The 26,879-nt window shown below is 37.2% G+C and overlaps 1 protein-coding gene across 4 annotated transcripts in view; it reads right to left on the bottom strand.

Annotated features, from left to right (window-relative positions):
- NDUFS4 (NADH:ubiquinone oxidoreductase subunit S4) overlaps window positions 1–26,879 on the bottom strand; it is a 60,314-nt gene that overhangs the window by 5,429 nt on the left and 28,006 nt on the right. For 3 of the 4 annotated variants that reach the window (XM_039545982.1, XM_039545983.1, XM_039545984.1), the window contains exons 2-3: window positions 26,143–26,221; window positions 2,773–2,945 (exon numbers count right to left, since the gene is read on the bottom strand). In XM_039545982.1, the coding sequence (XP_039401916.1) occupies window positions 2,773–2,945; window positions 26,143–26,221 (252 nt within the window). The remainder of the gene's footprint in view (window positions 1–2,772; window positions 2,946–26,142; window positions 26,222–26,879) is intronic. The other variant, XM_039545981.1, reaches the window with a different exon arrangement.

The raw sequence follows: 26,879 nt of genomic DNA, 5'->3' as shown, positions 1-26,879 counted from the left end.
ACAATTTCCATCCCACCATCAACCTCAGCCTGGACCAGTCCACACAAGAGATCCACTTCCTGGACACTACAGTGCTAATAAGCAATGGTCACATAAACACCACCCTATACCAGAAACCTACTGACCGCTATGGTTACCTATATGCCTCCAGCTTTCATCCAGACCACATCACATGATCTATTGTCTACAGCCAAGCTCTAAGATACAACCGCATTTGCTCCAATTCCTCAGACAAACACCTACAAGATATCTATCAAGCGTTCTTAAAACTATAATGCTCACCTGCTGAAGTGAAGAAACAGATTGATAGAGCCAGAAGAATACCCAAAAGTCACCTACTACAGGACAGGCCCAACAAAGAAAGTAACAGAACGCCACTAGCCGTCACCTTCAGCCCCCAACTAAAACCTCTCTAGTGCATCATCAAGGATCTAGAGCCTATCCTGAAGGACGATCCCTCACTCTCACAGATCTTGGGAGACAGGCCAGTCCTTGCTTACAGACAGCCCCCGAACCTGAAACAAATATTCACCAGCAACCACACACTACACAACAAAAACACTAACCCAGGAACCTATCCTTGCAACAAAGCCCGTTGCCAACTCTGTCCACATATCTATTCAAGGGACACCATCATAGGACCTAATCACATCAGCCACACCATCAGAGGCTTGTTCACCTGCGCATATATCAATGTGATATATGCCATCATGTGCCAGCAATGCTCCTCTGCCATGTACATTGGTCAAACCGGACAGTTTCTATGCAAAAGAATAAATGGAACAAATCAGACATCAAGAATTATTCAAAAACCAGTCGGAGAACACTTCAACCTCCCTGGACACTCAATTACAGACCTAAAAGTCGCAATTCTTCAACAAAAAACCCATCAAAAACAGACTTCAACGAGAAACTGCAGAACTGGAATTAATTTGCAAACTGGACACCATTAGGCTTGAAAAAGGACGGGGAGTGGATGTGTCATTACACAAAGTTAAAACTATTTCCCCATGCTAATTTTCCCCGTACTGTTACTCACACCTTCTTGTCAACTGTTTGAAATGGGCCATCCTGATTATCACCACAAAAGTTTTTTTTCTCCTGCTGATAATAGCCCACTTTAATTGATTAGTCTTGTCAGAGCTGGTATGGCAACAACCAATTTTTCAGGTTCTCTGTGTGTGTGTATTTTTTCTCTCGAGATCTTCCTACTGTATTTTCCACTGCATGCATCTGAGGAAGTGGGCTTTAGCCCATGAAAGCTTATGCCCAAATAAATTTGTTCGTCTTCAAGGTGCCACAAGTACTCCTCGTTCTTTTTGCTGATACAGACTAACACGGCTACCTCTTAAACAGTTGATGACAGTTCAGTGGTTATGTACAGTATAGAAATCAGCCTAATCCTATTTTATTACATTATTATTAGAGCCTGATGCCCTTAAAAACTGGTTTAAGACTATTACAGCCCAACAGGTGAAAAATATGGAGTCTGAGGGGAGCTAGACTACATTCATAGGCTTAACATTTCAAAATCATTTGTATTAAAATATGCTGGTTAGTAATCATTCTCTCCTTCTCCTACCAGCTAAGAGCTCACTTCTGAATTCCATATTTTTCTTGCTACACTGGGCATCAGGGAGCTGATATAGATGTTGGTCGTATCAACTACTGTACAGGAAATGGAACATAGCAAACAGAGTTAATTTTCAAATAAAAATACATTTTAAAATAGACTATTTTTAAAATTATGCATATATTTTGTGATTGGATTTAGAATATTAAAGAGCTAAACCAAACAATCTAAAAAAAACACACCTTAAAGTTGAAATAGTATAAACACATAGGACAAAGGTAATTATGGGTTTGGTTTCAGTCGCTTTGGTACTAAGCTCTAATGTAATATAAAATAGTTGCTAGGGGAAACTTTAATGTGGACTGTGCTCTTTTCAAGGTTTCAAAAAAAATTCTGGAATGGGTGAGATATTGAAACAAGTTTTGGTGACAATGTGTAAGTGCTAACTTTTCAGAATAGGTCTGTAGCAAATGATATTTCAGTGGCAATTTACAGTGATGTTAGGAGAAGTGTGCCAAATTCTCATAATTTATAAAATTTGATACCACTGATTAAAGTGCCTATGAAATGCTATAAAAATTCTGCAGGCTCAAAACGGGGGCAAGACTGTTTAGCAGGTGATACTGTACAGTTATCACTGCTGCAATTTTTATTTTATCAAGTCAACAAAACATCTTAAAGCATACCAAACCAAGCAATAGACCATAATTTTGAAAGGTGAGTAAAGTGATGTAAATACTTCTGAAGAAATATTTTTAAAGACTGTTCATGAACTAGATACATTTATCTGAAGTTTGGGCTAATTAAAAATTGACCATTCAGAGGGGTTTAGGACCAGATGTAATTAATGACCCTCAACTACAGTGAGACTGCAACTTGCTACTACATTGCATGTGCAAACATAATCTTTGATTTTTGGGTCATACACTTAAATTAGGTGGGGAAGGAAATTGAAGATTTTTTACCAGCCTCTTCTAGCCTGGAGCAATGCAATCTAAATCTGTTTCTAAACCTATTTATGCTAACAGAGAGAGCAGCACATGTACTGTTATGTTTAAAATTTCATCATGATCACTGTAACCCATCAACCATTTATTATAATTATGGTTAAATACACATGGATTTACAGATACAAAGGGCATTTCAAAGTCAAATCTGCGCAGATATGAGAGGAGAAATCATTTCAAAATCAAACTCACGTAGATGCCCAGCCTATTAAAGGATTTTCCCAGCGCTCTCTGGTATCAAATTCTAGCTTCCATTTCTTCGTGTTGTTGACACCCGCCTGCATGGCATTACGCGCTGGGACAAAAATCTGAACTTTTCTGGTTTTTATGTGCTCCTCTGGAACACCAGTTAAAGGAGTGATATCCTACAGAGAAAGAAAAAAAACGCAACTTGTTTAAAACTACTCTATTAAAGAAGCTAATATAAGCATCAATGTTCACTACCTCCCACACAGTTTTTTTCTTTATTTTAGAAGGAATGTTCCTTTAAACTTTTATAATAAAACCCCCATGAAGGTATACCTTGTAAATTCATCTTTCCTCAAACAGCAGGCTCAGTTTGATGAGTTTCTGATATTATGACTCATTTCACTTAAAGATATATTCTGTTTGACATTTTTGATTGGGAAATCTCTCATTAAGGCTCATGCAGTGTTTGTTGTATTGATGTTTTGGGATTATATTTTTTGTTTATAAGGGGAAGAAGTCTGCAGGAACCTTATAATTTAAAAAGCAAAACTGTTTACAAATTTTAGTGGAAGAGGTTAGTAGGAGAATGCCGTAGCTAATTAAGCTATTGTCTTGTAACCAGATTTAACTGTACTCAACAGTAAAACACTAGATAAAGACCATGAAGAGACACAAAGTTTTAATAGGTAACAAAAATAAAATAGACAAAAAAATAATAATCAAGGAATCAATCTATTCATGAGAGAGACACCGGTGAGAGTAATTTTTCTGGATATAACTGAAATGAACACACTTTAAAAACGAAACAGCAATTAAATATAACTTAAATGTCAATTCATCCTAGCACTGTGACACCTCCTGAACAGAGTAAAGTGGATCATCAAATTCTTCATCCAAAGCTGCTGAAAGAAGCCAGCTAACAACTTCAGATACTTTTATGTTTAATGCCAATGGGAGCTTCTTGGACTCTTTCTCCTTGTCTCTCTCCAGGAACAAATGCTCATCTGGTGAAGATCCAGAAATGTGCAGCTGAACTTTGGGCATATTGAACTAATCTTGCCAGTGGTGACAGGACTTGAATTGAGGAGGCAAACAAGTCATTTTGGGTTTAAGTCTTCAGCTACCAACTCCATAGGATTCTCTTCTGTGGCAAACTTAGAAGCTTTTGATGCTGTCACCAGATCATCCCTAGAAATGAGGAATTTCATTTTTTGTTTCACTTCACAAAATAAACTAGATCAGTCTGTCTGAACTAAATCAGGGAATGAGAGTGAAATGTTTGTCCTGCATTTATAACTAAAACAGAATGAAAGAAAAACACAGGAAGTTTCCAACTTGTAAAATTTGAGCTCAGACTATACCTAAAGCAAACTGTCAAAATATTTTAACAACTTAATCATAAGTGTTTTCCTTAAGCCCAAGTAATGTTTATTTTGAATACCAGTCTAGCCATGATATTAAAAAACCACCACTAAGAATTACTCAAATGTTGCAACATGTACACAAAACATACTGTAACAGACTGGCATTTCTAATTCTTCTAAAATCTCAAACTACAATTTAAAAAAGGAATACTTTGAAGTTTTTATTTGAGTTGGCAACAAATTTTGTGCTTAACCAACCCAATACTTTTTCATCTGCAGCAAAAATTAGGTGCGGCTTTACTGTTACGGCTTGTCTGTTTATAGAAACGAAGTAGTAAACCATACTTTGATATATATACATATATACACATATACACACACAAACACACACGGGCAAGTATGTGTGGGCAACAGAGAAACTGAACACTATAGTTGATGAAATAATATTGATCCTACTATGTGCAGATAGTTACAAAAACTGTACAATGAAAAGCATTTTTAATTTCATTAATATTGCCATTTTCACAATTGAGATTTATTTTGACACTCACAAATTGGGTGTAACTAATTTTTTCATTTACAGTGATTCAGAGAGATGTCTGGATTTTGATGATGGTTAAACAGTTCTTGTATCTACCAAATCTATGGCGTATCAAGTTTGCAAGTACTATCATCTAGGATAAAAAGGTGTTTCTATTAAATGAGATTACAATAAACTTAAGGACACTTTTTAAATTCTCTCTTTTGGTGATAGTAAACTCCCCCCAGAGCCCTAAACACCACACCAAAAAGAACACAGAAGTATTGCATATAATTCAATAATTTTAAAACTGGCATATGTTGAATATGATTTTAAAATTGCACTATGCTGCCCTCAGAACACAGTAATTACTGTATTTGTAAATTTCTTGTAATAAATGTCCAGTCTAGTTTATCTGAAAGAAAAAAAAGTCAGTTTTGGGGCACTTGATTGGCTTCAAATAATAAAAGTAACTTTCCTAGCAGCATGCAATTCATCCTATGAAGATCTTTGCAAAGTGCAAATAAAAACTGCCTGTTTTAAGACATTAAAATAGCTATATGATATTGCTAGCTCTCCATACTTTTGATTCATTATAGCTAAAGTTTCCATGCCTTCTGGGAATCTAGCAATTGTTTATTGATATCTTCCCCAGTTTAAAGTTGGCAATTGAACAGACAGTTGTTAGGACAATGAGTTTCTGGATTTTGAAGCCCAAGTCGTCTTGACATAGAATCACTGTTTTTGCTTGCAGTAGACATGTAAGGTACTGTAGCATAGCTGAGCTGTTGCCAAAGATATGGAATAAAAAGGCTTGGCATCTATCACATACTTGACACCTAAAGAGCACAGAAGCTCTAAAATTCCTATTCCCCGTAGGCGCACTCTTAGTCTAGACAAACTGATTTCTCACACTTTTAAAATGCATTACAACACTCTATTGTGATCATTTCATCCACACGGTTCCAGCTAGTGACAGAAGAACCTGTCCTTTAAGCGACATTTCAATGGGCTAAAGCTCCCGCTCCAAGATTCCATTAAAACAATATAATACTTGAAAAGAACTATGCTGCACTAAGTTGAACTTTCTCTGTGTCTTCAGTGCTTTGTTCTGAGTTCAAGTTCTCATTGAAATTACCTGTGAACAAACTCTCCAAAACAAAGATGTTTTTGACAGCTATTTTCAATTTGCACTCATTCTTTTTAATATTGTGCTTCTTACAAATTTTTGCTTTTGTATTAATATACTTAGTGTTAGGGTTTTTTAAACAATAAAATGATAAAGGTATCAAATATTAAAAGTAGAAAAAAACCTGAGAAATTTGAGATTAAAGAGATGAACTTTTCAATGCTTAAAATTAAGTAGGCTGGCAAAACTGAATCAGATTTTAGTTGATGTTATTTATCTGACCATACAAAAAACAAATTAGGACTTGTACTGCATGATGAATATACAATATTTTCTCTTCCTTTTTTTTTTTTTTTTAAAGAAAATAACTTTAAAAAAGGTTTATCATTTTGACAGCATATTGCAACAGATCATAAAACTTTGGTAATGTCTATCTTTAGCCCCCCTCAAAAATCCTTAATGTTTATCAAATCAAAGACGTTTCTTTTTCATTTATGCTATTTAGAAAGATTTGTAGTATTGAAAATCCAGGCCGTTGAACACTTGTATCATTTCCTACAGATGAGCTACAGAATCCAAAGAGGAAAAAACTGGTTCACAGACTGAAGGTTAATGAAAGTAGAATTCACCATGAAAGTGACCTACTTCATTTCTGAGGGGGCTGTTAAAGTACCCTGCTATTATAGCAAACTCCAAAGGTGACAGTCTTGAAAAAAAGAAACTAATAAGGCAAGGGAGGAGAGCAAAACATTTTTTTAACATATTAATATTTATGAAAGTAAGCATTTTTGGCTCATATGAATCAGATGTGCACAAGTTTCATCTCTCCACTATGAAAACTCTCATACACATATGAAAAAAATTGTGTGAAACGCTGCTATCAAATATCTACTGTTTCACTTTCCCCCTTTTTTTTTAAATAAAGGAAGCAGGGAACAAGCAATGGGAAGTTGATGTCAAAATGCAGAAAAACCTCCCAGTAAGCTTCCAGGAGCCACCCAGGATTTAGAGTCTTGCTAGCCGCTCTCTTTTCAATACCAGAATTTCACACATTTCAATGACCATTATGACTTCAAAGAATCAAATTTTCATCATTGTCCGTCATCTGCCGGTTGATTTGTATAAAGGAGTTCTTCTGCATGCACTCCAGACAAAAGGCTCCTTACTTTCGTGGCTATATATCAAGTTTAAAAGTTCTGTTTGTGACAGTTGTCTGTGGTAAATTAGGGCAATACTGAAGGAGTGCAGCTGCTCTGCAGGACCCTCCTTTTTGGCATCATTTCACTTAAATAAAAACTGAATAATTAGCTTCTGCCTGTATTAAACCACAGAAATGCCACTGGCCTTAGTAATTACTTCCGGTTGCCCCCCCTACTTAACCTCCACAGTTTACACTTGTTATAAAACAGGAATAAATAGACATTTTCTGCACTTTACAGGAGTTTAAGAGAGTTTGTTCTTCCCCCAATCCCCATATGTTTTGACAGGTCAGTAATAAATTGCATCAGGTTTTGCTATAAAATCATAGTTTCCTTTGCAATACATTTTCTAAGTTTAAATCAAAACACAGTTATGACTTAACACACAAAAACAGGCCACTGGGCAATTTTAATCACATATATTATGTAGCTGCTGTAAATAAGAGATTTTATTCACTGTTCTTAAATTGTTTGGGTTGTAATAAAGGTGAGGAGAACATGTACATTTCTGGAATTCATTATGGTCCTTTTGAAACAAATATAGGAAAATAAATCAATGTGAGGCACGAGTAGAAAGATGGAGCAGAATAAGCTGAATATGGGCAGAAAACATTTATCTGATAGATATAGACATAAGCGGGGGGAGAACATATTTGCTCTTTGGAAATTCCATATTGCATGGAACACAGCATTCTCTTTAAGGCATAGAGAATATTTTTGCATTACTATAATAATTTTGTCGACAACATGTGTTACCCATAATGTGTTCCTCCATCTAAATATTCATGGCAGGATGATTTTACTATTATATTTTAAAGGAAAAATACAGTACCATAGCAGAAAAATTAAAGTCTATACCTTCACTAATCTCTTATTTCATGTTTACATAAAAAAAATTTTTTTTTGCTAAAAGTGAAAAATATTCAAGTAAAGAAAGAAGGGTGATGAATCTACAAAAGACATACTCTGGAGAGCAGATCTGTGAGAGATGTGGGAGTTGTCAGTTGGGCTCTAATCTGTTTTTGATAGAAGTTCCTCTTGCAATATCTTTTATTTCACTAAGTGCATGTCTTCACTGAAATTAGACACCTGTGGCTAGCCCATGCCAGCAGACTCGGGCTCACAGAGCTTACGCTAAGGGGCTGTTTAAGTGAGGTGTCGACATTTGGTCTCTGACTGCAGTCTGAGCTCTGGGACCCTCCCATCTTGCAGGGTCTTACAGTCTGGGATCCAATCCGAGGCCAAATGTCTACACTGCAATTAAACAGCCCCTTAGCCTGAGCCCTGCAAGCCCAAGTCAGCTGGCATTTTAATTGCAGTGTAGATGTACCCTAACAGAGCATATGCCAAAGGAGCAGTCATCATCCAGAAGACGTCTCTGAGCAGTGTTATCTGGTTTGAGTGAAGCTTGCAAACACCCACTCCTTTTGAGCAGCCTTTCCCCCTCCTGTTTCAATGCATATGCCAATCTAACAGTTACTCTGTTTTCTGTCAAACCAGGAAAAAAAAAAAAAGCCTGGCACGCAAAGTCACTCCAAAACTAGAGTATAACATGCCTTTCCCTGGACCATTTGGTCAATATCACTTGTGGTTGTTTTGTCCTGAGAGAAAGCAATAAAATGGCAAACAGTGGCATGTTTGATTACCATTCTAAAAACATTCCACTAATCCATTAACATGTTTGACTGCAGATCCACATTAATTCCATACATTAATTCTCACTTCAAGTGGGAAACATGAAGGGAAGAGAAGGGTGTAAAATGGTGTCCCCTCAAAATTCATGCTTTAATCTGAACACAGGAAACTACCTTATTTATACACTGCACTATATTCATAGAAAAATGTACATATCAAAGGCTGGTTTTCTGTGACAAAATTACAAAAAAGATATTTACATAAGTGTCTCTCTTTTTTAAAGATTTGTTTAAAGACAGTACTAAAAATAAAAATAAATAGAAATATTTTGCTTCCCTCGCAGTCCTGATAAACTTCATAGTGAAGTATCAAAGTATATTCAACAAAACTGCATCAGACAAGGCAAGCTCTAAAAAGTATAACGGGTTCAGTCTGTTGCTGGATAGAATAATTGTGTCTGAGAAACTAAAAATAAAGTATCTGGAAATATAAGTAGTAAGTTACACCTACTTCTACATTAGGTATAAAGAGATCTCGCGCTCAAATATATTTTTGCCGGGAATCACGAAACAGCAAGAATAAAGCAAAGGAAATGAAATCTTTATTTTGAAATAAAATCATTTTTAATTTCTACAATTCTGCTTTCCAGTTTTGTTAAAACTGGCCTGATAAGTTTAGTGAAATTAAAAAGAAAAATTGTATCAGCCTGATTTGACTAATGAATGTTTCTACTTGAGTGGAAAGAAGAAAATCTCTGTGAAACTGTATGGAAAAAAATAGAAAACTAGGCCTGTATTCTCTAAGAGAGAGAGAGCCCAAACTTGCTTCCACTGAAGTCAATTGGAGTTTTGCCATTGGGACTTCAGTGTGAGTAGAATTTATTCTCTAGTTTAGAATAATGCAACAGCATTTTTAATGGTGGTGGGGAAATCACAGCAGAACACCTTACAACACATCTTGTAAACTGTATTAGTTTCAAAGCATAATATTAAGAATAGACAGAATATTCTTTCTAGAAGTGTCATCTATAGAAGATGTATTTATTCTGCCAAAAGACACACCAAAATGTTTATTAGTTGTAGAATACAAATTTAGTGATATGCATTTTTCTGTACTGTAAAAGGTTTAGATTGTGCATATACACTATGAAGTATATATACAGATAAAAACAAACATATCACAATGAAATACAAAAAAAGTGTAGTGGTTAAGAATTACAACAATAGCCAAGTTTCTGGATTATGAATTTCCAAATAAATGGAAATAGGGATATTGTTTAACATTACTTGGGCTTACACAAAGAAAGATAACAGTTACATAGTTGAAGTGATTTGACACTGCTTCCTAGCTTCCTATCATCTGCAATCGTTGGCAGTATGCCACTGTTATCTTCCTACCACCAGTATTTGTAACAAAAGACATTTTTTCCTCGGTATCAAAACTGAAAGGTTCAGGATGGAAGAGAGCTTAAATTTACTTAATTGCCATCAGTACTTCCTGTAGCACCTAGTTATACCTTGTTGGTTTGCCATCAAGCAATGACCCCAGCCCAATCTGCTTACTTCATGAGATCTAGCAGAAGTCTTCTTCTTCACTCCCTGTGGAGCATAAGGCGCCAACCACTCTCCTCCATTCATTTTGTTCTTGAGCGAGACAGCAGATTTCATCCCACTTCATTCCCATACCTTTCATTTCCTCTTCAATGGTCCTTCGCCACGTCCCCAATGGTCTACCTCTCCTCTTTCTTCCTTGTGGTGTCCATCGTAGGGCAATACGAGGGTGTCTGTCAGCATCCATTCTCAACACATGCCCCAGCCACCTCCATCTTCGTTGTTTGGCTTCATCCACTATATTGTTGATGCCCGTTAATCGGCTCACTTCAACATTGGTGATATGCTGCGGCCAATGTATGTTAAGAATTCACCTAAGACACCTTCCTTCAAAGCCCCGAAGCTGACTTTCTATCTTCTTGTTGGTCCTCCATGTTTCCGCCGCATAGAGCAACACAGAGCGGATGTTCGACCTGTAGATCTCTACCCTGGTTTTCATTTGCAAGATGGCTGACCTCCAAATATTCTGAAGTCTATAAAATGCATTTGCTGCAAGACCGATTCTGGTAGATATCTCCTTCTGAATATTGCCATCAGTAACTACCAAGATATTTGAAGTCGTTCACCTCCTCCAATTCTACGTCACATAACACTGTCTTCCTTCGTCGAGCTGGCTGTTTTTACTTTCATTATTTTGCTCTTACTGGTATGGATATTAAGTCCTACGCACCTTGCTACTCTACCTACTCTATCAGTCTTCTCTTGGAGGTCCATCTGAGAGCTTGAAATCAGGGCGATGTCATCCGCAAAGTCACAGTCTTCAATATGACCAGAGGGTCCCCATGCGATCCCTCTTGGCCTATCTTCAGTGGCTTTCCGCATCACCCAATCTATGACCACAAGAAATAGAATGGGCGAAATAACGCACCCTTGTCTAACTCCCGTTCTCACATGGAACCACTCGCTCTGCTGTCCTTCATGGCGAACACAACACTTATTGCCGGCATACATATCTTTGAAGATGTTAATCACTTTAGAAGGGAATCCATATATTTTTAAGATATTCCAGAGAGATGGATGGTGGACACTATCAAATGCCTTCTCGAAATCGAGATAATTAATGAACAGTGGCGAGTTCCATTCAAGAGATTGTTCCATTATTGTACGTAGTACAAATATCTGATCAACGCATCCTCTCCCACTCCTAAATCCTGTTTGTTCTTCCCTCAGGATCTCTTCTACTGCTTGTCTTATTCTCTGCAACAGAACTCTGCAGAAAACCTTCCCGAGCACTGATAGTAAGTTTATACCTCTCCAATTACCACACAAAGACAAATCTAGCAGAAGTACAGCACAAATAATCAAAAGAGCAAGAGACCAGCAAGGAGCAGTCATACACAACATTGCTCTGTTTCCCTTGACTGAATCTTCAACTCTGTATACACTACAGATTAACAAAGTTATAACAATTGAGGCTGAGAGTTTTAGACAAAATATTCATCTTGCACTTCTGATTGTTTGTGCTGCACTTCTATTAGATCTCATGGACTAAACAGATTGGGCTGTACCAGTACTTAGACAGGAAAGCAAAAAGGTACAAATAGGTGCTACAGGAAGTGGTTATGGCAATTCAGTAAGTGAGAGAAGATCTTGCCTAAGTGACAGTACTAACCAGTAACCCACAGGCACTAGCTTAAAATGCCATTTTTCAGATGAGATGCAAAACTAAGGTCTTGACCACTTATTTCCATTAAAGGTCCAGCAGCACTTTGTGTAATAGGATTGTCGGCTCATGTAATGGCCACTGAAGTTTACAGGTGTTACACACACACACACACTTTTTTTTTTTTTAAAAGGACACACTATCTCCCTCTCATGAGACTAGAATAGCAGCCAGACAAAACTCCTGAAAAACAAATCACTAAGATGTCATGCCTATATTAACATATCAAGTCACTACTTCATAGGAAATAAATCAGAAGCAAGACAAATTGAGCAGGTTTTGCTTTACTTTGTTCCTCTTTGGACAATAGTGAGCCCTATGGCATTTCCTTTTCTGCATCCATTCCCAGGCATCCACCAGTATAAATTGGTCCAAATATGGACCAGATGACCTTAAATGGTCTTTTCTAAATACTGATTCTAATAAATCATACTGCACCATGTTAAAGTAGTTCCATTTTATATAGATGAAACCTATAAAAATCAGAGAATTCTAATGCTAATTTATGTCAGATGATATAGTGTGGAGTATGGTCAAAAGAAGATTCTCTGCATCTTGAAGTCTTTAAACCATGATTTGAGGATTTCAATGGCTCAGACACAGGTTTGATACAGGTATGGATGGGTGAGATTCTGTAGCCTGTGTTGTGCAGGGGGAGGTCAGACTGGATGATCATAATGGCCCCTTCTGACCTTAAAGTCTATTAAACGTCTATTATATTTACACAATAATGAAATGCTTTTAAAATCATCACCTCTTTGATTCATGCAATTGTGGAACAACTCATAACTAGGTGTAAAGTCGTAACTCAAAGGCTTGGAATTTAATTCAATAAGCTATCCAGGTCCTTGCACAAGTCTTATTTAAACAAAAAGTAGTGCATTGAGTGAATCCACAGGAGTTAGCGGGAACAAAAGTGAAAATGGATATTTTTAACTTTAAAGACCAATATTGTCAATAGCAGCAAATACTACTGTTTCACTTCAATTAAGTATAATTCCCAGAAGACCTTACTCCCATGTAAACCAAGACCCTTCTTTATTGGCACATGTGCTCCTCATTCTTTGCTTCTCTCACAATAAAGAAAGCAATTCCTACTGCTGTAGTAAGTCCTGGCTACAATGTGTAAAACAGTTTTAAAATTTGGGAGAGAACAGTGAATGGAAGTAAATCCTAAATCAAATATTACAAATTGCAGTGATGTTGAAGGAGGCATTTTGTACCTCTGTTTAAGAGGCATTATTAAATTTTAGGAATTATAAGAAACCCCCCAGAATGTTAAAAGTAGTCCCCAACTGTAATGTGAGATGTAATTCTTCCATGCAATAATATGCATAGCTTTTAAATGTTGAAAGCTAGTTCCAAATAGTGTGCACAATTTCCATATACAGCAGGTAGTGAAGAAAAAAAAATGGACAGAGTTACCCTAGTTAAAAGGGTACAAAATAGAAAACGGTTATACAGTGTTAGTATACTGCAGTTCTATGCATCAAGGATGTTGCAGCTATTAACAGTTTAAACTTTCACTGTATTTTGTTAATTAGTGCATAGAACTTTTAACATGTTTTAGAAGGTTCTATTTTCTGACTATCATGTTAGTCATTTCTCTCCATACAAATAAAGAAACAAAGCTTCAATGTTTAACCATCACTGATGAAAGCTATAGTTGAATACTATCTTGCAAAATAAAACAAACTTATTGTATGTACAGTATGATTGTTTAATTTAGATTAGTCAATTGGAAACTTTTTGCAATTTCTTTAAAACTGTGCACTAATATAGCCTATTGATTATTCCTTGTTTGCCTTATGGTCAAGCTAAGGTCTAGTTAGAGTTGTGTTTTTCAGAGTTTATCCTTCTCAAGTTGCTGACAGAAATAAATCCTGTTTATTAAGAAGTTAACAGGTATTGAAGTTAGACATGTCATATACAGTATCTTTGCCTTTAATTTTCTATTGCTATGTAAAGAACAATAAAAACAGAAGAATATGTTTTACACCAATTGTATATTCATAATTCATTTATAAACATGAAAAGTTGAGTTTGGGGGAAAAAACAGATGATTATGTTAAAAATACATTTCTGTTTTAGTACTGCAATATTCAGCTACTAGCTTATGAGAAAGACAGAATTAATGGGTTTGAAGGTGAATTTCAGTCAGACACAGACATGGTTGCATTAACAACTTTTTGGTCATTTACAAGTGAAATATTTTAATGTTACAATGTATACAAGTAATGTAAAATGAAGATTCCTTACATCTATAGATAATCTAAATAAGTTTTTGCCTATAGGATTTATTACCTTTAGACTGCTACATTTTAAAATATTTCAAATGATGCACAAAACTATTCCATACTGCAAAAATCACTTACATATGCATACATACTTATGTGAATAAAAGATTATTTATTAAACTGTTTGCAAAGAAAAGTGAACAGTTCCTCATATGCAAGAACAGTAATATCATACACGTCTTTACAGTAGATACCTGGAAGTTTTTATGATTAGTGGCAAATTTTAATCCCCTTAAAGAGAGACAGAAACCACATTCAGCATGTTTTGTCAGCCCTTAGTGGAGATCACTTGTAGCATACCCTCTCACTTGTTTACCCAACGGTCACAGAAAAGGGTAACAATTCTTTCCAGCTTCAGTGAAGATTATTTTCTCATGAAAAAGGTAAAGACACTGGGCCACATGCTCTGTTCTACTTTATGGAGTGAAAAAAAAAGAGGCACTAACCATACAAAAGGGGAGGAGCAATTTCTCTGAAGCATGTTCTTACCAAGACAGACACTGCGTAAGCCACACAGCGACAGCCTGTGAGCTGAAAAACTGATATTCTCTGCCACATCCATCCAGCCTCATTATACATTATAAGGTTGCCCCTTTTGTGGGAAACTAGCCCTGAGAGGGTGGTTCAAAAGTAACTAAAAGATGCCAAAAAATACTGGTGCAACCATAGCCATTCTCCCATTGACTGTGGAAGTGGAGATAGCTGGCAGAACTAATGCAGAAGCACAGAGCCTTCAAGAGAGACGGGGATTTACTGGTTTCAGGCCCTTAAATCTCTGTTCCTGAGGGGTAAATCATGCTCTTCCCATCCAAGCCCAACAGAATGATTCAAAAGGAAACATGATGAGTGGAAACAGTTTCTTGTTCCTTATGCAAGATTTTCCTGTATAGGAAGCAGTTTGTCCTGGAGTTGTTCTTTTACCTCGTATTTATGACACAAATATTGAATGGAATAGATACTTAAGAGTAAATTAGGGCAAGCAACAGCAACATGGACAGAGCCTTTACTTAAAGCAATTCTGAAAAGGGATTGGCTAGGCACATTGGTATTTGGAGTTGTGAAAATAGCCACAATTATTCTTTAAAACAAAACTGAGTCATAAGTATTCATTTTTGAATGAATTATATGGCTGGCTAAATTGTTTACAATATAGTCAAATTACTGTTTGCATATTTAGTTATAAAACAAAAACAAGTATTTGCAAGATGAAAACTCTTAACTGTAAAATGTTGCCATATTTAGTATATGTCTTTTAAAAAGCTGTACTAAATTGCCACCATCACAGGTTCTAGAAGACCAGTATTCTTTGATGTAAAATGAAATACTACACAGTGAACAAAAACAAAAAGCCTCCTGTCTCCCCCTCAGAGACATATCCTTTGACCCAGTGCTTCAGACTAAAGCCTTGAAATTTTTGCACAAGAATGCTGCATGAGGGAAGTCCAGACAAAACAGACACTTGAGATGTTAGAAGGTTGTATAACCCCAATCTCAGACACTCCTCCTTCCAATAACCTAGCAGAGATAGTGCTACCATGCACCACAAGAAAAGGATCTCAGAAAGAAAACCAATTCCTCTACCTTCTCCTCAAAAACATGCACATGAGAATGTAAGCCATCAGCATAACTACGGTACATTTGTTTCAAGATAGTTCAGTAGAAATTAATTCTGAATAAGTTAGGGGCTACTTTAAAAATTCTGCAAATTTAGCATTATAAGTATTTTCCATAATGAAAGAAAATTATCCTAATCCTAGAAACACCAATACATTCATGTAACAATATTTGTTGTTGTTTTTTCCCAAAGCTTGTTCACATCAATTTTTTCTTCTTTACAAAAGAGGATGATTCAGTAATTTCTTTATTTGCACTGTCAGAGCTACAGAAAGCTTCTCCTCTCTGCTGGTGAATAACTTATTTCCTGCAGACATTCTACAGAAAGCTCCATATATATCACTATCAGCCAACTGAGCTTGCTAACACCACTGCATGCTTAATCAAACAGTAATTACTTACAAAAGCAAGTTGCAGCAAGCACTAGAGGCTGAACTGAGATAGGTTATTCTAATTAAAAGAGGGATTTAATTGCCAGGCAGCGAAATGCAATGAACTAACAATCAATATATTAGATGATCTGTAAACATAAATGTGTGCTGTATTTAAGATATTTCTAGCAGCAACTGTACCAAACAAAAAAGAACCAAACCACATTTTAATATAAATTACTATTTTAGCAATAAATGTTTGTTCTGGTGATCAAGTGTGTCACCAGCGTACATTTACAACAGGTTGATATTTTCTGCAGAGAAAAAACTCTCAAACAATGAAAGATTATATTTAAATAATATTAATGGCTTGACAAAGCTATCAAATTCAGGCTCTTTTTCTTTAATACTACATAGCAAAAATTGTCAGCCTTTAACTGAGTAAGCAATTGTGCTTGTGTGCACTAACAGCTTTTGCTTAAGAGCACAAAGACTATTGGGCACCAAAATGTCACCCATAAACAATAACTGTGTGGGCTTCCGGTTAACCATGCAAATGCATATTCACTATAATTACCACCTTCACTTTTTGCATATGCATTTTTACTTGCATGTATCTTATTTTCATTTTGTCCTCCATTTCTTAAATTTCAAATTTATTCGAGGGATACATCTAATTTCAAAATCATTCGGGGGGAGATTGTTCAATTTTGAAATACCTTTTGCATTACAGGTTTTACAAAGTTAAAGTGACAACCACCAGAACAAGAGGCAACAGAATGCAAATAAAAACACTATCCTAAGAACAACAATGGAGAACAACAGAATACTGACTGTACTAAACTTTTTTTTTTTTTTTTTAAATATAATCAACGTCTTCTCTAGTCCACTAGCAAATAATTATTCATTTAGGCTCACTGCAGAGCCCAGTATCTGGCTCAAATAGTCTGGTCAGCTACTGATTAGATGCAGTGGGGATGGGAGGAGATCCTCCCCCAAACAGTAGAGCCAATCAATCTAATAGGACAGGGGTTCTCAACCTTTTTCTTTCTGAGGCCCCCACAACATGCTATAATAACTCCATGGCCCAGCTGTGCCACAATAACTGTTTTTTGCATATAAAACCCAGGGTCGGTGTCAGGGGATGGCAAACAGGGCAACTGCCTGCGGCCCCATGCCACAGGAGCCTCGGTGAAGCCACATTGTTCAGGCTACAAGCTAAAGTAGCTTCTGCCAGGTCTATTTGCTAAGAAGATCTGAAAAACCAAGCAGTAGTTTATACCTTGGCCCTGTTTCTCCCATGACCCTCACTTGTAGCACCTCCTGTTGTGCAGGAAGCTAGAATTAGGGATGTAAATAGTGTTTACTTTTAAAAACATTTAAACTATTAAAATTGCACCAGTTAAACCTTCAAACATTAAGCTCCACTACCACCGTGGGCGTGGGGACCGGTAGCCGGGATCCCAGGGGTTGGCAGCAGAGTCCTGCCGTGGACATTAATTGGAATACCTTACCAATAAGACTCATGCTTATTGGTTAACCCGTTAACATTTTACATCCCTAACTAGAATGGATAGTATACATCTCTAGCTCTGCCTCCTCTTCCACAGGATAACTGTACCAGTCCAGCTAGCACGAAAGAAATAGATCGGATTTGTTCTTCGGGCACAATCTTCCTCGCTGAGCCACACAGCAGATCAATTCTGACAGCCTGCACTTACATATGATGAACATGATGAACTTGTACTGACATCAGGGGGAGTTCCATGCACAAGGCAAGCAGAATATCAAAATGTGAGTCACCCTCCAGATTTAGTGAAAAGTTTGTCCTAATCAAGATAGAATTTAGAACCATTAGACTGTATGTTTGTAAATATAAAAAGTCATGAAATCTGATTGTCCAAAGACAGACTCTCAGTTTTTCACTGTTTGTACTTTGAGGGAAGGAAAAGAAGGAAGTGAAAATCAGCACGTCTACTGATCTGACAAAAAGGCAACGGATCAGTTTCCCAATTTTCTGGCTTTTGCCTATTTTATGTTGCACATTTACCTTTTTTTGCATTTATTACCTCAAATTTTCATCTCCAATTAGTTTACATAGCCAGATCTGAAATGCTGCTCATGTGACAGAGGCATGCACTCTACACCACAGGTGTGAGGAGGAAAAGGGAAGAAAACTTATGATGCTGACATGGTTATGGAGGGAGATATATATATATGTGTGTGTGTGTGTATTTTACACACACACACACACACACACACACAGTTCCTAGTTTGTATACAGAACTAGAGTCATACAGATCATGTGATCCCAGCATTGTGTGCACACATTCATCTGAGGGACACTTAGGACTAAGATTGGAAAGGGATTGGAGGAGGGAAGAGTTAAAAAGAGGGAAAACTCTCTGCACCCGTAAGGTGGATTGAAAATGCATTTTGGTGAGTGGAGTTTCTTTTCTTATCTCTGGAACCCTCACTTTACTGGACACAAAATAATCAGGTCTCAACAAACTGGCTGGAGAAAAGAGACCAGCACTCAGTTATTAATAAGTTTTTCCCTGTAAAGCTTTAAGGAAAAGATCTTATAACAAGAAACCAAATGCAGGTAATCGCGAGGCTTCTTCTGCATGCACAGTGTTGCTTATACTATGAAAGCACAAATTATTTAATTAAGGCAGCAATTCCCTTAATCTCGCTGTTGGAAATAGCATAGGGTCATACCCTAATTAACTATATATAATTTTAAAATCCTGTCTGTGGATGTGGATCCATTCTAAATTATTATATTATAGCAGCACCAAGCAGCCCTTGTCATGGACCAAGGCCCTATTGTGCTAAGCGCTGTACAAATACAAAATAAGACAGACTGTAATATTTCTGGGGCAGGGACTAAAGTATAAGATAAGAGACAACAGATGATGCAATACAGACAGATGATGAGTACAAGGAAATAATGAGATAATACCAGTCACTATGATAGCCAGCGGTCTCAGCAAACCAGTGACCTAATGTTGTCAAGTTTTGGTAGGTATCACAACAAAAGAGAATTTTAAAGGTGGATAATGATGTAGTTTTGCAGATTAGAGGCAGTATAGGAGAAATCACAAAGGACTAAAAGATTACCTTAATTTTTTTTATCCAGATACTATAAAATGCACAAAGTTAGCAGCAGTTTCAACTGCTGCCCAAGCGATCTACATTAAAAGCATTCTGAAAATCAACATACAGCATGTCCACAGTATCCCTATTGTAAAATGCTGTAGTATTGCTCAGAGAATTTCCAGTTAAGATTTCCTCTTCTTGAAAGTACAGTAAGCCTATATTTATAAAAGCTATATTTTGCCAAATGTCTCGCCTTTCAATTCACAATAGCTTCTAAGACAAATTCCAGAAATGATATCACACTGATTTGCCTCTAACTTTGCAGTATACTCATGCTTTGTTTTCAAGAAGTTATACCACCACACATTTCTTAGGTTTTTTTTTGGATCTGCTGGAAAGTGATCCAAACTTTTAAGGGTGTGCTAAAACTCTTATTGCTGTGTCCTTTATATAACAGCACGCTAGACAATATGAGACATTTGAAAAAGTTTAACTTTTCATGATCATTTTCCACATATGGGTACATATTTCTATTTTGTGCTGCAGTGTCACCACTGTTTAATATACTCCATACTACGTCTTCTTTAATCAAACCCAAATTATAGTTTCACGACTTTCCAAGCCAGGGAAATGAATGAAGGTAAACTGGTTACAAGTTGACAAGGCTAAATGATGCTTGCTGGTAGGGCAAGCTTCTAGAGAAGTGGACTGGGATGGTTTCGACAATTGGTTACTGAAAGTATATGCATGCCAGAATGGCTCACATGCTAGGAATCCTATTGATCCATCATTAATTCTGGATTCTCATATAGTAAAAATCACCATGGGCCATCACTACCACCTATGGATGGCCAACAGGTTGTCACTATTACTCCCCTTTGTTGTAGTCATCCATCTGTTATTTCAAGGCTGGACTGTTGTAAAGTGCTGTATACCTGAAGACCTCTTAAAAGTCACAGCAGGTGAGGTATGCAACTGTCTACCTCTTGACTGGAGTAAGTGCTTACATTTTTGCACTGGCTTCCCATTCACTTACATGTACAATTACTTCAAATGCCAGTTCTCTGAAATCCTGTCTACAGAAGGAAACTGACTCATTGTTGACAGTTTTCAGTAACAAGTTCTTCTAAACTGATTCCAAGAAAACAGCTTAACTGATCATATATAGACAGGGCAAAGCCATTTCAGCATACTTGCTGAAATGTCAATAGAATAGCCACATACAAGATTTTGTCACTACAAGCACCACTGCAAGCAGCTGGTCATGCTTGTAACACATCTCACTGTCTATGTACAAAAAAAGAAAAAAAATGTAAAAAGTGTTCACAGCACAATTGCAACTGTAAGCAAGGCTTCGCACTACTGTATCCTGCAGCAGGTCACTGTGCTCCACAACAAAAGGCATTTGTGTAGCACCTGTAGCTTGTGCAGCACCTATGGTCCACCTAGCAGAGACTCTTGCCATGTCTCCTGTATTTTTACTTCGTTTTGTGCGCTACTGTAACTTATGTACAGTTATATGAGTTCTCTCTTTAATGGTATAAAGTATGCAATATTATGGATTTTCTTGTTTAAAAATATTTTATGCAATACTGATGTCAACCAGTCTTATCCATTGAAAAAAGCTTTATGAAAATTTTGGTACAGCACCTCTTCAACTGTGGACAGCTACTTCCACAGAACTATGCTTTGCTGGAAACTATGCAATAGGTACCCACTATACAATGGTAGTATGCCAAATGGTCTAGACAGTATTTGGACCTACCATGAGGGCAGGGGACTGGACTCGATGACCTCTCGACTTCCTATGAAATGCAAGGCCTGCTTGGGGCAGACATGCTAAACAGGCTTACAACAGTACAAATGAAGCTTGTAAGTTGCAATAGTGGATTTTTTTAATTTATGCAATACTAATCATACTTTCTGCAATGATGCTCAAACTATGTTGTCCCATCTATATTTGCAGTTACATTGTTTTAAGCATCACTTGGGGGAGATCCATTGCTAAAAGACCTTGTCAGTAACAGCCCTGGGTCTCAGAACCCTTCTCTCACTGCCATTTATCCTAGCAGATGAGAAGAGATGGAATGCCCTTGCTGTAAACTTATTGGGTAAAACGCCAGGCCTTTGGAATTAAACCGTGCTGGTGACCCTGAGTTTGACCACAGATTCAGGATATGATGCAACACCCGTGATTTTGTTTAGCTTTGTTTATTTTATATATACTTTTTGTTTTGTTTTGGCTTTGGTTATTCATTGAAAATACCTTAACATCTGGACTACACAGGAAATGAAAGTGATAATCATGACAGGGGTATTAGAGCATCATCACTTCTTGAAGGTTATAGTGGATCACAAACTAAATGCCTGTCAAAATGTAATACTGTTGCAAAAAAAAAAAAAGTGAACATCATTCTGAAATGTATTAGCAGGAGTGTTGTAATCAAGATACGAAATGTAATTTTTCCTCTCTACTCAGCACTGATAAGATCTCAACTGGAGTACTGTATCCAGTTCTGGAAACCACACTTTGCGATGTGGACAAATTGGAGAAAGAGCAACAAAAATGTTTAAAGTTCTAGAAAACATGACCTATGAGTAAGGCCCTACCAAATTCACAGCCATGAAAAAAAAACGCATCACGGACCATGAAATCTGGTCTCCCCCATGAAATCTTGTCTTTTGTGTACTTTTACCCTATACTATACAGATTTCATAGAGACCACCAGTGTTTCTCAAACTGGGGGTCCCAACCCTAAAGGGGGGGGTCACAAAGTTATCGTAGGAAGGTCATGGTATTGCCAACCTTATTTCGGCACTGACTTCAAAGTTGGGTGGTCGGAGAGCGGCGGCTGCTGGCTAGATGCCCAGCTCTGCAGGCAGCACCCTGCCAGCAGCAGCGCAGAAGTAATGGTATGGTATTGCCATCCATACTTCTGCACTACTGCTGGTGGCAACACTGCTTTCAGAGCTGGGCTCCCACCCAGCAGTCGCTGCTCTCCGGCTGCCCAGCACTGAAGGGAGCACAGCCACCAGCAGCAGCGCAGAAGTAAGGGTGGCAATATTGTGACACTCTACAGTAACCTTGTAACCCCTCCCCACCCCCAAGCACCCTTTTGGATCAGGACCCCTATAATTACAACACCATGAAATTTCAGATTTTAAATATCTGAAATAATGAAATTTATTATTTTTAAAATACTATGACTGTGAATTTGGTAGGGTTCTACCTTGGAGGAAAGATTGAAAAAACTGGATTTGTTTAGTTTGGAGAACAGAAGACTGAGGGGGGAAGATGATGACAGTCTTCAAGTACGTACAAGGACATTATAAAGAGGAGGGCGATAAATTGTTCTCCTTTGCCACTGAGGACAAGACAAGAAGTAATGGGGCTTAAATTACAGCAAGGGAGATTTAGGTTAGAAATTAGGAAAAAGTTCCTAACTGCAAGGGTAGTTAAGCACTGGAACAAATTACCTAGGGAGATTGCAGAATCTCCATCATTGTCTAACCTGTTCTTAAAAACCTCCAAACACCTGCCAGGGATGGTCCAGATAATACTTAGTCGTGCCTCGAGTGCACTGAACTAGACTAGACAACCTAATAAGGTCCCTTCCAGTCCTACATTTCTATGATCAAAGTAATTCCATCCTCAGGCTGCAGTGTAGTTATAAAGCACTTTTAATTTTCTTCTTGTGGATTATAATCAAAATGCCTTACTGACATTACAGCCATATGTATGCAGATCAGCAATACCTATAGTAATGTTACATTTTCCCTACTAGATATTGTCATACATGCAACTGATCTACTGAGAAAGATGTGTCAGATGTATGGAATGTGGTTGTAACAAAGCGAGGGGTTTTCTTATTTTTTCAATGGTTTGCATACAGAGTGTGGGACTTGGTTTCCCTATGTGTTGCTTGTTTAATGAGGTGGTGGGAGAGGGGGTTTGTTGTTGCATAGGACCAGCGGTGACCTCGCCTAGCAGTCGGGACCCTGGATAACAGCCTGGAGATTGGGTACCCTAGTGACTGGTCACCAGGAAGACCACCCCAGCTTGGAAGTCAGCTGGTTCAGGTCAGTGGGAGGACAATGGGCTGAGGAGAGAGTACCCCGTCACCTGACCAGACGGTTCCAGCCAGTGGGGAAACAAAGGATGGAAGAAAGAGGGCCCAGGTGGCCTGTTTATCTGGGACCGAAGACAAAGGACAGAGGAGGGGCTGTTCAAGGAGGTGATATAGGATGGTCAGCTGAAAGAAGGGGGCTTCTGGACTGCAGAGAGAGAGAGAGCAACCAGAGCCCACCTGGATGGGGGAAAGACCTAGATGAACTGTGTTGAGGGTTGCTAGGCCCAAGGGCTTTGAGAACTTCCTGTGTTGTGTTCAGATGTTCAATAAACCCTTCTGTTTTACGCTGGCTGAGAGTCACTGCAGCCTAGAGATCGGAGTTGCATTATTCCCTCTGGGTATGAAGGTCTTGGGGGTCCAGAGCGAGGGGACTCCCTGAGGGGACCCACAGCAGGAGACATGCATGCTGAAGGTTCAGGGAACTGCGGATCCAGGAGGCGCTGAAGCACAAGGTTTAACCCCCAGAGAGAGAGAGAACCCTCGAGAAAGGCTGTGACACTGAAGGGGGTTCCTCCCAGGGACCGTACGGAGCCGAGAGAGAGCATGAGTCCTGGGAGTCTGTGACAGTGGTTATGACAAAATTGGGGGGAGGGGTGGTGGAATAAGAGTTCAACTCATATTGCACAGTTTGGTTTAATGAGTTCTGATGAGGAGCTATCTACACATGCAGCAAATATGAAACTTTTCCAGGAAGAAAAAAGTATCAATTTCTGCAATGTAATTTAACTATATAATTATGCATAGATACAGCGTGGTTTCGTTATGCTTAGCACTAATTTTTGAAAAAAACGAACAGAAAATTAAGTATTGTAGTCTCTGAAAATTGATTTGCTGATAAATAAGGGATTTAATCCTAATTTACGACTGAGTTAATGTATGATTTAATAAAAATGAAGTGTCAACAACCAAAATTAAGTTATTTACATAGCAACCTAATCTACATCAAACATTCACTTGAAACCCCTCCTCGTTTATAAACATGAACTATTAAAGGCCTGTTATTTTTATTCAGGTGTGTGTTTTTCTGAAATGGTTTCAACATTGACTCCATTACAAACAAATCTAATTCAGACTGTAATCAAGTCTACAGACACAATAGTTGAAAAGATTCATAGTATTACAAAAATTAATCTCAAGCCCTGTATGAGCATAGAAGAAAAATATTCCAGTAAAATCCACAAATAAATTGTAAATGAATGACAGTATTTGGTTAGACCTATTACCATAGTACTGGGAAGAACTGGACAAAATGAACATTTAACCATCTTATTTACTATTTAAAGGGCTGCCAGATTAATACTGTATTTACAGAATTAATCAGGGATTGCATTATCAAATTTGAAAGTATTGTACATAATACCAAAAAGTCCACAAAATGTATAAATTGAACTTGACCCCTTTGTAGCCAAGATACATGTAACTACAATACAAATTACCACTCCAGTGTTAAATCTTTAGATTAGGGAACAGTGCTATAATAATTATATGAAATGCAATTCAAAAGATAATTATTAAATCTAGGAAAAACAGGAACATGAGTATTTAGGCAGCAACCAGTGACTTTTTATCCATATACTGAAAATATTGTATTTAAGTTTCTATACATAAAATGGCACATGCTGCACAACAAGTTACACATTTCTCCAACTGAATAATCAGATCTGCCAAAAGAGAGAAAAAAAAGCTTAGTTCTAGTTTATAAACTTTAGTGTCATGTTTATTATTTTTGAAAATGAGATTCAGATAAAATGATTAAGGTTACTGAAATGTATTTACAGATAATCTGAACAGTTACCTGTTGACATAGAAAAGGAAAGAATGACCCATATTTATATTATGGAAACTATGGGAAATAAAGTTTCAAAAAGATGTTCAAAAGCTTTAAAATGTCTCAATACTGAAGTTACTATTACACATTTTCAATTTAGATAAAAAAAATTCAAGTATTTCTTTTTATTCCCAAAAAGTTAAGATGTTTTTGTACGCCTGAAGGTAAATACAATATGAACCATCTATTATGGGATTTTTTAAAAAATTAAGATTCAAAAGTGGTAAGAAAGCCAATGAAAAACATGCTTTTGCTATGACACATTCCCACCAGAAGTCCTGGAAGTCTTACAAAACTTATGCTATTGTATATTGTAAGCATAAGTATCAGGTTGCATCTAAAGTAACGGACCACACATTGCAAAATTTATAAGAGAAGGTTGCCAAAATTCTAATCTGCTACTGATTAGGAGAAGAATGCTATGCATTTGTTCCTAGTTGTAATCTAACCCTCATGCATATTCAAAAGCCGAGTATAGGTACAAAGTAACACTAACTTTGCATCGTTCTTTAGACTATTTCTTCAGCACTGTAGAACCCAGTAAAGTTAATTTTAGGAAGCAGTGGCAAATTCTATGTGATTTCACTAAAAAGGCAAATGTATGGCTTTCAAAAATAGCATTTTAATTACAAAAATAGAGTTCTTACTGTTTCTTGACCACAAAATAATCAACACCAAGGTAGTTTCATAATTTTGTATTGTTTAATATTTGTAACCATTAATTTCTTTCACATACAGATTTCCTTATGGCTCACTAATATTCTCACTTTAAAATGTATGAGAGATTTTTGCTTTGTAGTTTACATTTATATGGCTTTCCTACAAGAGCATGGAATACCATACTGAATGCCTATTGTGTAGAAATAACCCTGAAGGCAGTATCATAGCAGTGTGCAGTAGAAAACCCTTACCAATTTTTCATCAACTGTGATGAGTTGCGTGTCTTGAGCTTGGTCCTGTGCCAGCCGCCATGTGGAAGTGCTCAGTGACCTGCAGTGCAAGACTTGAAGTTAAAAAATGATTCATGCAATGAGAAAATAGAGGCAGACAAATCTTACATAAACAAGTTACTTTATCAATATCCATCTTGTAAAAAAAATGGAAGAGGGAGAGATGAGGGCACAAAAATCCTTTTTCTCCCCAATTAGTTCTGTCTGCTGAGTTTTTGGCAGACTCCCACTTAGCAGTTCACAACAGGCTGCACTTTATGTCAGCCTACAGGCTCTCGTCACAGAGAGACTGCCAGTGGCAAGGACTGTACTGCTCTATATGAATGTACAGTAGTTGGTTTGTCACGAACAGACAAAAACACAAAGCTGCTGCAAGTATTCAGGAACTCTGATCCCTAAATGATGGCATCAGAGGAAAACAATCTTAATTCTATCCCAATGGCATAAGCTAGTTGTACCGTTTAATAACAGGATATTAAACAAACAAGCTCACTCCTCTTAACTGATCATTCAGATACAAATTCTGTCTTTATGACTAAGTACAGCTCATTTTGATTCATTTCTACCTCAATTGTTGATCTGTTTAGTAACTTCCGAACATTTTGGTTAACCTTTTAGCATAATTAGTAAAACCCATAACATTAAGTATGGGCAAAACTACGAAGCCAATCCTGCTCCCAGTTAATTCAGTGATGGTT

The sequence above is a fragment of the Mauremys reevesii genome, linkage group 6 (genome assembly GCF_016161935.1).
Source record: "Mauremys reevesii isolate NIE-2019 linkage group 6, ASM1616193v1, whole genome shotgun sequence".
NCBI classification, from domain to species: Eukaryota; Metazoa; Chordata; order Testudines; family Geoemydidae; genus Mauremys; species Mauremys reevesii.
The sequence above is the reverse complement of the archived record's forward strand: the minus strand, read 5'-3'. Positions and strand labels throughout refer to the sequence as shown.